Raw genomic sequence first — 15,877 nt, forward strand, 5'->3', positions numbered from 1 at the left:
TATTCCAATAATGCAGGACTCAAAACAGGCACAATTAATTCTGGAAAAAAAAGTTCATTCCGAAGAGGAGGCCAAATGCAGGTGTCTGGGAAACCAATTTTATGTCCCATAATGCACTGTAACAAGGAATTTGATAATGGACACCTTCTCTTAGGACATTTGAAAAGGTGAGTGTGATACTCAGAATAGTGGATACTGAAGAGCAGATGTGTTACAGAGTGATTGCATATAATGAAAGCATGATGCACTCATGCCATTGTAATCATAGCTTTATATTCCAAACAAATCATTTTATGCTCTTATGACAGTTATTTCAAATTTGTATTTCTTAGGTTTCCTAGAAGGCTTAAAGTCAGTTTTCTCTAGTGATAATTCTTTTCTTTAAAGACATGTAGCATTTAAGTATGTATTTATTCCTAATATGTCTCATAAAATTCAGAGCAGATTTTTTATATTGACATGCAGTTGAATCTGTTGTAGAGAAATCCAGCCCATAAATGCAAATTTCAAGAGACACACTTACAGATATTTGGTTTAGCCTAAAGAAAGCTAATATGGTATTACAAAACAAATGTTAAAAGCAAACCAGATGTAGCAAAATTAATAATAAGTATTCTATTTATAAACCCATCTTATTAACTTACTGAATTTTTTAATAGTAGAGCTTGAGAAAGTAAATATCAAGGAAAAGCAGTATTAAAAGCATTAAACATTCCTACCTTCATAATCTCTCCTCCTAATAGTTTAAAGATGGAAACCGAGAGTTTGGGGTCTCGCAACCTTTTTCATTTCTAGATGTCTCAGCCTCCTTATGAATTTACCTATAGAGACTTTTGTATGGCATTCAGCATTCTATAAATAACTGGGTAGCACACTGTATCTAAAGACTTTTTAAAAGTCTTTGAGGCAGTTTAAAATGACACATACTTATTAAATGATTAAAAAGAACACTACAAGTATTAAAATCCATTTTTAGGAAACAGGTGTGTGCCAGAAAATCTTGACATGAGATTATAATTCGTTGGTTCATTTACAATTATTAGTAAATGTTGTGGCAAATAAGGCAAAAAGGAAAAGATGATGGCTCTATGACTTTCAGACTGGAATTCCACCTGTTAGGCAAGATATGCTTAAATCCATTTTATTGAATCTTGGGTACTTTTATGAAATCTTGAGCTAACTGTTGGTCACTGTTTGAAGGGATTGTGTGGCACTTAGGAGCCATTTGATATTTCTTGAATATGAAGAACATTTTCAGTATTTCAGTAGAAAAGTGTAAATTTCTGAGTGCGGTGTGTGTGTATGTGTGTGTAAACAAATCAAATGCTGAACAAATGCAACATAGTTTGGCTCCTAAAATGTGGACTTTTCTAATGTTACCTCTCTTTTGCCAAGTAGGTTTGATCACTCTCCATGTGATCCAACAATTACACTACATGGACCATTCATCAATTCCTTTGCTTGTGTAGTATGTTATAAAAATTTTGCTACTCAACAGCAATATAGGGATCATCTTTTTGCTAAGGTAAGAGCATGTCCTAAAAAATACCTGAGAGTAGGTATTTTTTCTAGAATGGAATTGGATATAGATGTTTCCTTGCTGCTCTTAAGCCTGCAGTCACTAGTGGTGCACATAAGAGTGAAGAGTAAAATGATTTGGAACACTAAATTTTTGTGGGCAGGTAAACTTTGTTACCAACACTCCTAAAGATTGTCATAGAAACCCATTCTTTGATGGAGTTGCTCTGTGGAATTAACCTTCTTCAAAATGCTTATGATGAGAAATAGAACCTTAATCTTAAGTCCACTGCCTTTCACTGCCTGTTGAAATGTTGGAGCCATGTAGTAAATAAAACAGCAATTCCTTTATTAATGCTAGTCTTAAGAAATCTAGTATATGAAAGGTTATTTTATGTAACTCTCATTAAGTGTTGAATCTCAAGGGACACAGGTTGATTCGTGACATATGCAAATCTGTATAATATATGGTTCTGTTGTGCATGTTTCCATATTTGAAATTATATATCTATAATGACTTATTAACATTACAAAATGTTAATTGTGTAATATGTTCACTGTGGAAAAAAATTTTAAGTTTTTAAAATATTTTTTTAATGTTTATTTAGTATTGAGAGAGACAGAGCACAAACAGGGAAGGAGCAAAGAGAGAGAGTGGGACAGAGGATCCAAAGCCAGCTCTGTGCTGACAACAGAGAGCCCAATGTGGGGCTTAAATTCAGAAACCATGAGATCATGCCCTGAGCCGAAGTCGGACACTTAACCGACTGGGCCGCCCAGGTGCCCCTTAAGTTTTTATTTTATGAACACTCATTGTTCATCATGACAAGTGCACTCTTCAATCCCTATCACCTATTTTACTCATCCCCTCTAGTAACCATCGGTTTATTCTCTGTAGTTAAGAGTCTGTTTCTTGGTTCGTCTCTCTCTTGCCCCTTAGCTCATGTTTTGTTTCTTAATTCCATCTGAGTGAATTCATAGGGTGTTTGTCTTTCTCTGACTAACATCTGCAAATGGCAAGATTTCATTCTTTTTTATGACTGAGTAATATTCCATTGTATATATATATATACACATTTTATATATACATTTTATATATATATACATACAATATGTATTTTATATATATATACATACATATATACATACATATATACATTTTATATATATATACATACAATTTATATATATATATAAATATACAATGTATATATATATATATACACACCACATCATCAGTCGATGGATACTTGGACTATTATAAAGAATACTGCTATAAATATATGGGTTCAGTATCTCTTTGAATTCGTATTTTTGTGTTCTTTGGGTAAATACTCAGTAGTGCGATTACTGGATCATAAGGTAGTTTTATTTTTTAACTTTTTAAAGAACCTTCATACTGTTATCCAGAGTGGCTGTACCAGTTTACATTTCCATTTACAGGGCACAAGTGTTCCTTTTTCTTTTCCACATCCTCGCCAATACTTGTTGTTTCTTTTGTTTTTGATTTTAATCATTCTGACACGTATGAGCTGATACCTCATTATGGTTTTCATTTGCATTTCCCTGATGATGAGTGATGTTGAGCATCTTTTCATGTGTCTGTTGGTCATCTGAATGTCTTTTGAGAAATATCTGCTCATGTCTTCTGCCCATTTTTTAATTGAATGATTTGTTTTTCAGCTGAATTGTGTAAGTTGTTTATATATTGTTTATTTCTGCTTTTATTTCCCTGACTTTGGTAGACATATCTAGAAAAATGTTGCTATGGCCAATGTCAGAGAGATTACTGCCTGTGCTCTCTTCAAGAATTTTTATGGTTTCAGGTCTCACATCTACGTCTTCAATCCATTTTTAACTTATTTTTGTGTATGGTGAAAGAAAGTGGTCCAGTTTCATTCTTTTTTTTTTTAATTCTATTTTTTAAATGTTTATTTATTTATTTTGAGAGAAAGAGAGAGATTGAGAGAGAGAGAGAGAGAGAGAGAGAATCCCAAGCAGGCTCCACACTGTAAGGACAGACACAGGGCTCAAACTCACAAACTGGGAGATGATGACCTGAGCTAAAATCAAGCATCAGACCCTTAACCAGCTGAGCCACCCAGGAGCCCCCAGTTTCATTCTTACGCATGTTGCTGTCCAATTTTCCCAGCACCATTTGTTGAAGAGACTATCTTTTTCCCATTGGATATTCATTTCTCATTTGTGAAAGATTAATTGACCATATAATTTTGGGTTTATTTCTGGATTTTCTGTTCTATTTGATTTATCAGTGTTTCTATTTTTATGCCCATACCCCACTGTTTCAGTTACTGTACCTTTGTAATATAACTTGAAGTCTGCAATTGTGTTACTTCCAGTTTTTTCTTTTTCAAGATTGCTTTGACTATTTGGGTTCATTTGTGGTTCCATACAAATTTTAAGATTATTTGTTCTAGTTGTGTGAAAAATGTTATTGGTATTTAAATAGGGATTGCATTAAATTTATAGATTGCTTTGGGTGGTAAAGACATTTTAACAATATTTGTTCTTTCAATTCATGAGCATAGAACATCTTTCCATTTGTTTGCATCATCCTGAATTTCTTTTATAAGTGTTTAATATTCTTCAAAGTATAGGTCTTCCACGTCTTCGGTTACAGTTATTCGTAGGTATTTTATTGGTTTTGTTGCAGTTGGTTCAACACATACAAAACAACGTGATGTATCAATAAGAAAAAGGATAAAAAACAAAGCATTCTATAGATACAGTAAAAGCATTTGACAAAGTACAGTATCCATTCATAATAAAAATCCTTCAACAAAGTCTAGAGGGAATATAACCTCAATATAAAAAAGACCTTATGTGAAAAACCTGCAGCTAACATCATACTCATTTATGCAAAACTGAGAGCTTTCCCCTAAGGTCAGGAACAAGACAAGAATGTCCACTCTCATCACTTTTATTCAGGATGGTACTGGAAGTCCTAGCCACAGCAGTTGGGCAATAAAAATTTCTTAGTAGGAAAGAACTCTAGATGCTGGCGAGGATGTGGAGAAATGGGCACCTTCTTACACTGTTGGTGGGAATGTAAACTGGTACAGCCCCTCTGGAAAACAGTGTGGAGGTTCCTCAAAAAACCAGCAATAGAACTCCCCTATGACCCAGCAATAGCACTGCTAGGAATTTACCCAAGGGATACAGGAGTGCTGATGCATAGGGGCACATGGACCCCAGTGTTCATAGCAGCACTCTCCACAATAGCTAAAACATGGAAAGAGCCTAAGTGTCCATCAACAGACGAATGGATCAAGAAGATGTGGTTTATCTATACGATGGAATACTACATGGCAATGAGAAACAATGACATCTGGCCATGTGTAGCAACATGGATGGACCTTGAGGGTGTTATACTGAGCGAAATAAGTCAGGCAGAGAAGGACAAATATATGTTTGCATGTATAGGAGGATTAGGAGGAACTTAACTGAGGAACATGGGGGAGAAGAAGGGGGGAAAGGGAGAGAGGCAAACCATGAGAGACTCTTTTTTTTTTTTTTTTTTTAAACCATGAGAGACTCTTGAATGCTGACAGAAACTGAGGACTGGTGGATGTGGGGGGGAGGGGGGTGATGGGCATGGAGGAGGACACTTGTGGGGATGAGCACTGGGTGTTCTATGGAAACAATTTGACAATAAACTATTTGTAAAAAAAAAGAAATTCTTAGTAGGAAAGAAATAAAACTTTAAGTATTTGCAGGTGACATACTATATATGGAAAATCCTAAATATTCTAAGTAACTACTAGAACTAATAAATGAATTCAATAAAGTAGCAGGATACAAAATCACTGTGCAGAAACCTGTTGTAATTCTATACCCTAATATGAAGAAGCAGAAAGTGAAATTAAGAAAAAACCTGATTTACAGTTACACCAAAAACATTTATAAATATTTTTGTATAAAATAAGGTGTGTGAGTTGTTTTGTAACTAAAAAAAAAGCAGTATGTTAGGAGCACCTGCCTGGCTCAGTTGGTCAAGCGTCTGATTCTTGGTTTCAGCTCAGATCATAATGAACTCACGGTTAGTGAGTTTGAGCCCCAGCTCTGCGCTGACAGTGCGGAGCCTGCTTGGTATTCTCTCTTCCTCTTTCTCTGCCCCACTCCCTGCACCCTTGCATGTACATCCCGCCCCCCCTCAAAAAAAATAAACTTAAAAAGAGAAAAGCAGTGTGTTGTAAACATGAATGCTTAAACATTTGTTGAATCAATACATACACTTTAAGTCAATGAATAGCGTTCTACTGTATGAATATATTACAGTACATTTCATTTAATTTCCTATTAGATGTATTAGTTGTTTCATTTTTTCTGTATTAAAAACAATACCACTTTAAATATCCTGATAACTAAAATCCTGTAATGAATCATAGCTATAAGTACAACTCTATGCGGAGTGCTGTGAATCTAGCAAGCCATCAAACCTGGGGATGATTTGAGGGACTCCCAACACAAGTGGTAATCTTGATACTGGCAAGACGTTATTGTAATAGGACAGTGACATGATGAAAATAATGCTTTATACCTTTTAGAGCTAGAAGGACTTTTAATTCTAGAACCCAATTCCTTCTCTTTTTTAGGAATTCCAAAGAGATTGAATGGTATTAGCATGGTAGCAGTGTTCAGGGTGGATTCATAGGTATGGAAAGGAGGCCACTTTAGGTGACTTTTGCAGTAATTTAACTTTGAGATGAAAAAAGGCTTTACTTAGGTAATGGCATTTAGAATAAAGACCTTAAAGTGAAGCAAGAAGAAATGATAGGGCTTCCTATTGTGACAAAGGTTTAAGGAGAGAAGAGAAAAAGGATACAAAAGGACTGTGTTCCATAAATTTTTTTTGGTGTTTTCACTTTGCCACTAATACTCTTCCTTTTTCAAAACTAGAGTCTTTTCAGGGCATGTTTCCCTATTCCAGGCTGTAAGTGTTTTGTCTATTTTAATGAGCAAGTTATTTATCTTTTTTCTTTAGTAAATCTGAATAGGTATTTGAACCTTAATTAATACTCTCATTTGTATTTCCCCAAATTTCATTAATTTATTCTGCTTTTTTTTTTTTCTGGGAATCACTTATCCCATGCTGTTTTGCCTGGTCTCTAGGAAGTAAATTTATGATATTTAGCCTTCTGGGAAGCATTATGGTAAAATAGAGCAAAGGCTTTGATGTCCAGACAGACCTATTTCTACTGTCAATTTTATTAGCTGTATGTACTCAGGAAATTACTTAACATCTCTGAGCTTTATTCATCTTTAAAATGAAATCGTTATACTTACATGCAAGATTGATAAGAGAAAATTTAATTCTGTATAAAGCACTTAGGGCTTAACAAACAGCTCTCATTAAATGTTCCTTATTGCTTATTTTTTGGAGTGTCCATCACTAGAACTCTTAAGGAAACTGGTATGCACTAAATTATAATTGCCTATCTTGAATCAGCCAGAAGAGGTCACTAGAAGATTGTATACCTATGAAGTCTATTTTGTAAAGATGGCATTCTTCTGTGAAAGAGAATGAAATTACCACAATCTGTATTCTTTGCCTTGCTTCCCTCCTCTTTCCCTTTCATCTCCAATTTCTTCTGTCTACGCTAGTGCTTCTTAAACTTTATATACTTATCACTTGGGAGTCTTGTTAAAATGCAGGCTCTGATAATAGATCTGAGGTGGGACCTTGGATTCAAGATTCCTAACAAGTTTATAGGTGTAGGTGATGCCAGTGCTTCTTGTCCTAGTGTCTAGTCGTTTTTGACATTAGAGCCATTCAATGAGTAGTATATCACTATATAGCTTCCTGCTTTTCTCCCTTTTTGATGGAGGTGGTAGAGGACATATAGTAAGCTTCAGTGTACCTCAGTGTCACTTGTGGGTCAATAGACAAAACCACTCTTTCTCATTCTCTTCCTAGAGCCAGCCTATCATTGAAGGTGATATTTCCCTGTTGTTAGCCCATTCTCCCTAGCCATAGGCAACCTGTAAACTAGTTTTGCCTTTTCTGGACATTTCATATAAATGGAATTGTAAAATATGTGGCCTTTTGTGACAAGATTCTTTCATTTACCATAATGTTGTCAAAGTACATCCATGTTGTACCATATCAATATTTCATTCTTCTTTATTGCCAAGTAACATTCCAGAGTATGGATATATGCCACTTTTTCTTTATCATTTCATCAGTTGGTGGACACTTGGGTTATTTCTACTTTTTGGCTATTGTGAATAATGCTGCTATAAATAAATGTACAAGTCTTCATGTGAATATATATTCACTTCTCCAGCAAGTTAAATTGTTGGACCATAAGTGCCTTTTAAGGTAGCCTAGATCCTAGTGGTTATAAAGTAATAATTTATTATGGTTTAACTTTGTTATATATACAAATGTTTATGATATATTTTAATATAGCTGAAAATACAGTGGTAGAAAAGAATAGAGTACTTTAACAATTTCCCACTTCTTCCCCTAGTTTGCACAAGCTAGGATGCTATACTTTTGCAGTTGGCATATTTCAATAAAATTTTATGTAGGATTACATTCTATTGAGCAAGTACTTTAAACAGACTTTATGTTGAATCCATTTATAACTCACAGTTGCACTAAGAATTATTTTGTTAGCATTCTTCAAGTTGGGGACATTTGTATAAATTGGCGTTTAGGAAATGCCTTCAGTGCTCTTATTTAGAACCTTCTAAGTATCTTCTTGGGATGTGATCTTCTGCATGGCACTCAGGAAGTTAAAATGGGGTGAGGTATTATGGAAAGAGCAAAGGATTTATAACCAAAGGTGTAAGACTGTGTTTGAATGGTAATCTTGTCTGGGAGAGAAGTGTTGACTTAACTAAATCTTAGTTTTTTCATTGGTAAATAATGCAAATAGTGCTTCATGTGATTATCATAAGGACTAAATGGAAAAGTATATTTTGAACCCTAATGTGCTTCTTCACATGTGCTCATTGTAAATGTAAATTTCTTATTCCTCTTTCTGTTGCATCTTATTAGCACTGTATAAACTTTCTATATCCCTAATGTTAATGATAGTAAATTTAAAAAGACACACTACAGCTTCTAAGGCTATTACCCTAAAGACCATTAACAAGATGTCAAATTATATTTATACACAAGCACACATACATAGATATAGGTACTTTAAAATATTTTCAGTTTTGGGGAGCCTGGCTAGCTGAGTTGGTAGAGCATGTGGCTCTTAAAATTTTTCTTTCTTTGAATGTTTATTTTATTTTTGAGATAGAGAGTGAGCAGGGGAGGGGCAGAGGGAGAGAGGGAGACACAGAATCTGAAGCAGGCTCTAGGCTCTTGAGTTGTCAGCACAGAGGCTGACATGGGGCTCAAACTCATGAACTGTGAGATCTTGACCTGAGCTGAAGTCAGACACTTGACTGACTGAGCCACCCAGGTACCCTAAGCCTGTGACTCTTAATCTTGGGGTCGTGAGTTTGAGCCCTACATTAGAGATAGAGTTTACTTTAAGAAAAAAAATTTTTTATATTTAAAACATTTTCAATTTTGAGATAGAGGAGCCTCTTAACCAAGTGGACACCTAGATGCTAGAAAAGATATACCTGTTTGACTATATTAAAATTTTAAAGTGACCACATACAAAATTCATAGATAGTTGAAAAATGTTTACAAACTGGAGCATGAGACAGAAAGTTAATTTTTATAATGAGGAAATGATACAAGTTGACCAGAAGGGAAGGAAACAAAAACAACTGAAACATCAGGCAATAGGATATGAATAAGCAATCCACAGAATACGGAATCTCCATAGAATTGTATGAATTAAAAAAAAAATCTATAGTAGCTATTGTGCCAGGCTCATTCATTGCTAGGGAATGTGTGATTTGGTAGAGCCTGTTTGAAAAACAATCATACAGTAGCTTTTAATATTCAAGTAATAAACCTTTTAACCCAATCGGGCCACTCCTAATAATGAGAAAAATGCACCTTTAAATAAGGATATGTATTTAAGGACGTTTTTTACAACACCATTGTATTGTTTATAGTGGCAAGAAAAAAAAAAGTCTGGTAATGAATAGTTGCCTAAGTCTTAATAAACCTACACTGATTACCAACCAGTTGAGAAGTTTACAGCTGTTGAGAAGAATGAATTAGAGGAATGCCAGTTGATTTTTTTTAGGCATTTCATTAGGTATATTGGAATAAGAGAACTAAGAAGTAGAAGAGTCTGTAAGATGATAACATTTGGTAAAACAGTGGTAGTTCCCTATATGTTTATTTCTATATATTTTTGAAAATTATTAAGCATGGAGACATTTGTGGAAGAACACATTATATATCAACATAGGTTATATTGCAGATTAGAGTGAATAAAGCAAACTGGGAGAAAAAGTATAAGTGCTATGAAAACATAGATATATATATAAAGGAAAAACATAGAAAGCAAACTTGTATATTTATTATCACAAAAACATGGTCAAGAGTTTTTTTTAAGAAAAGTATTTTTAACTCACATAGGAAATTTTATGATAAAAATTCCATTCTTCGCACTGAGGAGAGAAAAGTTTTCTTGTTAAAAGCTGATACAGAATATTCCAAAGAAATAAGAAATTTTGAAAGTTGATTTTTAAAAATTGAATACTGATTTTAGTTGTCTATAATACAGCTTTGCCTTGTATTTTAGGAAGCTGCAGATGATGGACATAAAAACAACCTTCTTCCTCAGATTATTCAGTGTTTGGCATGTCCAAATTGCTTCCTTCTTTTTAGCAGCAAGGATGAGTGTTTGAAGCATATGTCTGGAAAGAATCATTTCCATCAGAATTTTCAACTGGGTGGTATGTTAATACTCTGTTCTGAAAATTATTAAAGTACTTTAATTTTTGCTGATTTACCATGTATTTTTATATTTACCATTATTTTACCAGATAATTCTTGAGGTAACATCCTCATATTGGATTGGAAACATGAAAGTGAAAGATTGTCTTAATTTTTATTTTTCCAAGAAAGATTCTCAACATTGAGCTGTAGCAGCAGTAAACTTTAGTTACTTTGAGGAATGAAGAGAAACTTGGGAAGAAAACATTTATTTATATAATAAATATAAAAATAATTTTTGATGTAATAATTTTTCATATATCCATAATACCTGGGAAGTTGGGTATTTCTCTGATTTAAGGTTCACATTTTGAGCATGAGTTCAGCATCCTTTGTACTTATGGCTAGAAAATGACTTCCCTTAGATTTTTATCACAACAATCTTTTACATATTCCAGCCATGAAGAAGGCAAAGGAGAGGAAGGTTGGGTTGCTATCTGCTTAAATCTTTGCAAGTTACGGTTCATTTTGTCTTTCAGATGACAAGGGAATAGCACAGCCAATATCATTTCCATCTTTTGCAAAGAAACTTCTGATCTCTCTGTGCAAAGATGTCCCATTTCAAGTTAAGTGTGTGGCCTGCCACCAGACCCTACGTTCTCACCTGGAGCTCACTGCCCACTTCAGGTTTGTACAGGTCTAGTGGGGCTGTAAGGGAATCATGCCCAAGAAGCTCTTTACCAGTAGGAGGATTCAAAATACTTTTCTATTTCATGTTTCTCTGCTTTTAAAATGAGAATATATATTAGTCTTGAAATTAATCAAACTTAGCATAATGAGAAAAGCTAAAGGTATGGAAAAAGTGGATATGTTGATATTGCTGTGAATGTAAAACAAACAGTTCTATTTGTGTTTTTCTCTGTGTGTTTTGTGAGGAGTGTGTGTATAGGGGAGGAGTGGGTAAAAACTGACTTGCCTTTAAGTCAACCAGAATGAAAAGTATAATATACATATGAAAATTAAATTTCAGTGAAAGGTCAAATTTATCAAATAATCAAGTATGATTTTGTTTGTCTTTACAATGGAAATTATCAAGCAATGTACCACCCCTAGTATACCTTTCACTCAGCTTCAGGAGTTACCAACCAATGGCAGTCATGTTTCATTTATATTCTCACTCCATGCAAGTTATTATTTTGCAGTAAATCATTTCATTCTACCTGTAAATACTTAATATATAACTATGAATGATAAGGACTCTTTTTAAAAAATCCTATAATACTATTAATCACACCTTAAACAACTGGTATTTTTAATAGCATCAAATACCTAGTGAGTTATCAAATTTCCCTAATTATCTCATGAAGTTTTTTGTTTTACATTTAGTTTCTTGGAATCATGATCCAAAATCTGTACATATTTTCTCTTTAGGTGCTATGTCTCTTAGGTCTCTGTTTTTCCTGTTGCATCATTAAAATATATTAACAGTTCATATCTAATAAATGACACAATTGCATTCATTTAAATAGAACAATTATTTTCACAAGCCTTCAAGTAAAATATGTTCTCAAAAAACAAAGCAGTAAAATATAATTACTCTGTATATACCCAGTGTAACTACTAAGGTTAGCAGTCCTGGTTCTGACTTATATTTCATGAGTTCAAATCCTGATTCTGTTATTTTTATTCTTAGGGTTTTATTATGTAAAATTTCAACTGTATGAAGTCAGCAGAATAGTATAATGAACCTCCATTTACCCATTACTCCTCTGTAAGGAGAATCAACACTGCCATTCTTGTTTTATTCTATACATCTTTATGCTTCTTATTCCCCTTAATTATTTTTTTTTTTAAGTTTACTTATCAGAGAGAGAGAGTGTGTGTGCACAAGTGGGAGAGCAGAGAGAGAGAGAGAGAGAGAGAATCCCAAGTAGGCTCTGCACTTCCAGCACAGAGCCCAGTGCAAGGCTCAAACCCACAACTTACATGATCATGATCTAAACCGAAATTGGACCCTTAACTGACTGAGCCACTCAGGCGCCCCAGCCCCTTAATTATTTTTAAAAGTTCTTTGTTTTTGAGATACAAATTAAATTAATCACAGTGTACACATCTTCACTTTTATGATTTTGACAGATAGATCTATACATCTGTTAACCTACATTTTTATCGTAAATAAGTTACCTGTCTGGAAAGTTCCCTTGTGTCCCTTTTCAGTCATTTCCCACCCTCTTACCCTAGAGGCTCTATTCTGATATTTTTTTCCAGCTTACATTGGCTTCATCTCCTTTAGAACTTAATGTAAATGAAATCATATAGTATGTACTCTCATATTTGTCATAATATCTGGGAAATTCATCTATATTGCTTAGTACATGGTTCTTTTTACTGGTGAGTAGTATTACATTATATGAACTAAGCACAGTTTGTTTATTCATTCTCATGATGTTGGACATTTGGATTTAAAGTTTTTAGCTGTCATAAATAAAGCTACTGTATATATTTTGTACAAGTCTTTTTATGGACCTGTGTTTTCATTCATCTTGGATTAATATCTAGGAGTAGAATTGCTGGATCAAAGAGTGTGTATTTAGTTTTATAAGAAACTACTACATATTTTCCCAAAGTGTTTGTATCAACAAGGTATGAGAGTTCCAGTTACTCTGCATCTTTGCCAAGGTTTGGTATTCCCAGTCTTTCATTTTAGCTGTTCTTTTGAATGTCTCTGTGGTTTTAAACCGCGTTTCCCTGATAAACAATGACATTGGGCACTCTTTCATGTGTTTATGGGCGTTTCATTTATTTTTCTTAGTGAAATGTCTGTTCAGGTCTTTTGCTAGTTTAAAAATTGGATTGTTTGCTTTTTTCATAGTGAGTTGGAATTCTTGATATGGTCTAGATATAAATATTTTGTCAGAAATATGTGACTGTATTCTGTCCCAGTCTTTGCATATTCATATTAATTCTGTCCTTTGATGAGCAGAAGCTTTTAATCTCCATAAGTGTAATTTAGTGACTTTGTCTTTTGTGATTGTCTGTCCTCTACCCTGAGAATCCTCTGCTTATTCTTCAGGAATATATTTTGTTTACTTCATTTTTTATGAACATCAGCTTTTTTATTTTATTTTATTTTATTTTATTTTATTTTCTTTGAACTACATTCCTCAGCAAACAAGAACATCAGCTTTTTTTAAGCTTTTTATTTTTAGCATTTATGTTTATATCTATAATTTATCTCAAAACAAATTTTTGCTGATCTTTGAAACCAGCAACATTTGACTTTTGATGATTTTTTGTTTTTTGCCTATTTCTTACTTTGTTGATTTCTGTTCTTTAAACTTTGGATTTAATTTGCTTATCTTTTTCTAGCTTCTTAAGGTAGAAGCTTAGATTGACTTTGGGTCGTCTTTTGCTATATAAACATTTAAAGTTATAAATTTTCCTCAAAGCATTGCTTTACCCTTAGATTTTTACAAGTTGTCTTCTTTTTTATTTATTTAAAAATAAAATATTTTACCTTTTCCCTTTTAATTTCTCCTTTGACCCATAGATTTAGTAGAAATTTGTTATTTAACTTCTAAAGATTAGGCATTCAATTTCTAAATATTTGTGTGAATTTTTTTATTCTTTTGATTCTAGTTTTACTGTTCTGTATATGGATTAAAAATAGACAAAATATAGGTAATACTCAGGTACTCTAAGGTGAAATTCTGTAACGTGCATTTTTTATTGAAAAATATCTTTTAGTGCTTTATGTATACATTGTTTATAATTCCTATAAAAAACAGATACTGTATTTAGAAAGTACTTACAAAAGAGATTTTTTTCATCCAATTTAGAGTTCGTTGTCGAAATGCTGGTCCTGTAGCTGTAGCTGAGAAGAGCATTGCCCAAGTTGCAGAAAAATTCGTATTAAGAGGTTACTGTGCACATTGCAACCAAGTCTTTGTGGATGAAACCAGTACCCGAAATCACAAGCAGAATTCAGGACACAAAGTCCAAGTCATTACCTCAATGGAAGAATCAGTCTTACTTTATTGCCACAGCAGTGAAGGGAACAAACCTTCTTCTGACTTGAATCTCTTGCTAGATCGATCAAAATTTTCATCACTTAAAAGAACCATGTCTGTTCAAGAATCTAGCTCACAAGATTGCACCACTGTTCCAAAAAAGAAGATGAATTTAGAAGGTAAAAGCCATGAAGGTATAGTTTGTGCTCAGAAAGAAAAGTCATTTGTTAAAACCTGGTTTTGTGAATGCCATCAACAATTCCCAAGTGAAGATGCAGTGGAAAAACATGTTTTCTCAGCAAACACAATGTGTTATAAGTGTGTGGTCTGTGGAAAAGTATGTGAAGATTCAGGGGTCATCCGTTTACATATGAGCCGGATTCATGGAGGGGCACATTTAAATAACTTTCTTTTCTGGTGTCGGACATGCAGAAAGGAGTTACCAAGAAAAGAGACTATCATGGCACATGTGACTGAATTTCATAATGGACACAGATATTTTTATGAGACGGATGAGGTAGAAGGTGAAATTTTGCCAACATCCTCTACAACATTGGTGAGTAATTTGACTGCTAAGAGTCCTTCTTCAACTATTACTATCATTGATCATTCTCCAGCAAACAGTCCTCCAAGGGGTAAATGGCAGTGCCGAATTTGTGAAGATATGTTTGATTCCCAGGAATGTGTAAAACAGCATTGCATGTCTTTAGCAAGTCACCAGTTTCATAGATATAGCTGTGCCCATTGCAAAAAGACTTTTCACAAGGTTGAAACACTGTACCGACATTGCCAAGATGAGCATAACAATGAGATAAAGATTAAGTACTTCTGTGGGCTTTGTGATCTTACCTTCAATGTGGAAGAAGAATTTTTAAGTCATTATAAGGAGCACCACAGCATAGATTATGTGTTTGTGTCAGAAAAAACTGAAACTTCAATTAAAACTGAGAATGATTTTCCAGTAAGAGAGACCAGTAACCTGTTAACTTGTGGTTGCCGTGAGAGTTACATCTGTAAAGTCAACAGAAAGGAAGATTATAGTAGGTGTCTCCAAATCATGCTGGATAAAGGTAAACTGTGGTTTCGCTGCAGCTTGTGTTCAGCAACAGCACAGAATGTAGCTGACATCAATACTCACATCCGCGAAGTGCACAGAGAAGAAAAGAGTGAGGAGGAAGAGGAGCAACGGTATGTCATCAAGTGTGGCGCCTGCACCAAAGCATTTCATGATCCCAAGAGTGCTCAGCAGCACTTCCATAGAAAACACTGCTTTTTACGGAAACCCAGTGTGGCTCATTTTGCATCTGAGAAAACAAGCCTGTACAAGTTTGCTGCCAGTGCCTCACGTACAGAGAGAAAACTAAAACAGGCAGTAAGCCATCCAAAAAATTCAGAGCTGGAGAAGGGAGCTGAAAATGACCTAAGCTGTCAGAATATAGGTATGGCTTTACAACTCTAATGTCCATGCACATTTCATATACTGATATAGAAACATACATATTGTAGCTATCATTTTTTAAATTTA

General features: G+C 34.2%; 1 protein-coding gene across 3 annotated transcripts in view; it reads left to right on the forward strand.

Annotated features, from left to right (window-relative positions):
* The window catches only part of ZNF451 (zinc finger protein 451), an 87,524-nt gene that overhangs the window by 43,812 nt on the left and 27,835 nt on the right, over positions 1 to 15,877 (forward strand). For all 3 annotated transcript variants that reach the window (XM_039244310.1, XM_039244313.1, XM_039244314.1), the window contains exons 6-10: positions 17 to 167; positions 1,399 to 1,525; positions 10,209 to 10,362; positions 10,882 to 11,029; positions 14,182 to 15,791. In XM_039244310.1, the coding sequence (XP_039100241.1) occupies positions 17 to 167; positions 1,399 to 1,525; positions 10,209 to 10,362; positions 10,882 to 11,029; positions 14,182 to 15,791 (2,190 nt within the window). The remainder of the gene's footprint in view (positions 1 to 16; positions 168 to 1,398; positions 1,526 to 10,208; positions 10,363 to 10,881; positions 11,030 to 14,181; positions 15,792 to 15,877) is intronic.

The sequence above is a fragment of the Hyaena hyaena genome, unplaced genomic scaffold, assembly GCF_003009895.1.
Source record: "Hyaena hyaena isolate Hyena2069 unplaced genomic scaffold, ASM300989v1 scaffold_242, whole genome shotgun sequence".
In the NCBI taxonomy this organism is placed as follows: Eukaryota; Metazoa; Chordata; class Mammalia; order Carnivora; family Hyaenidae; genus Hyaena; species Hyaena hyaena.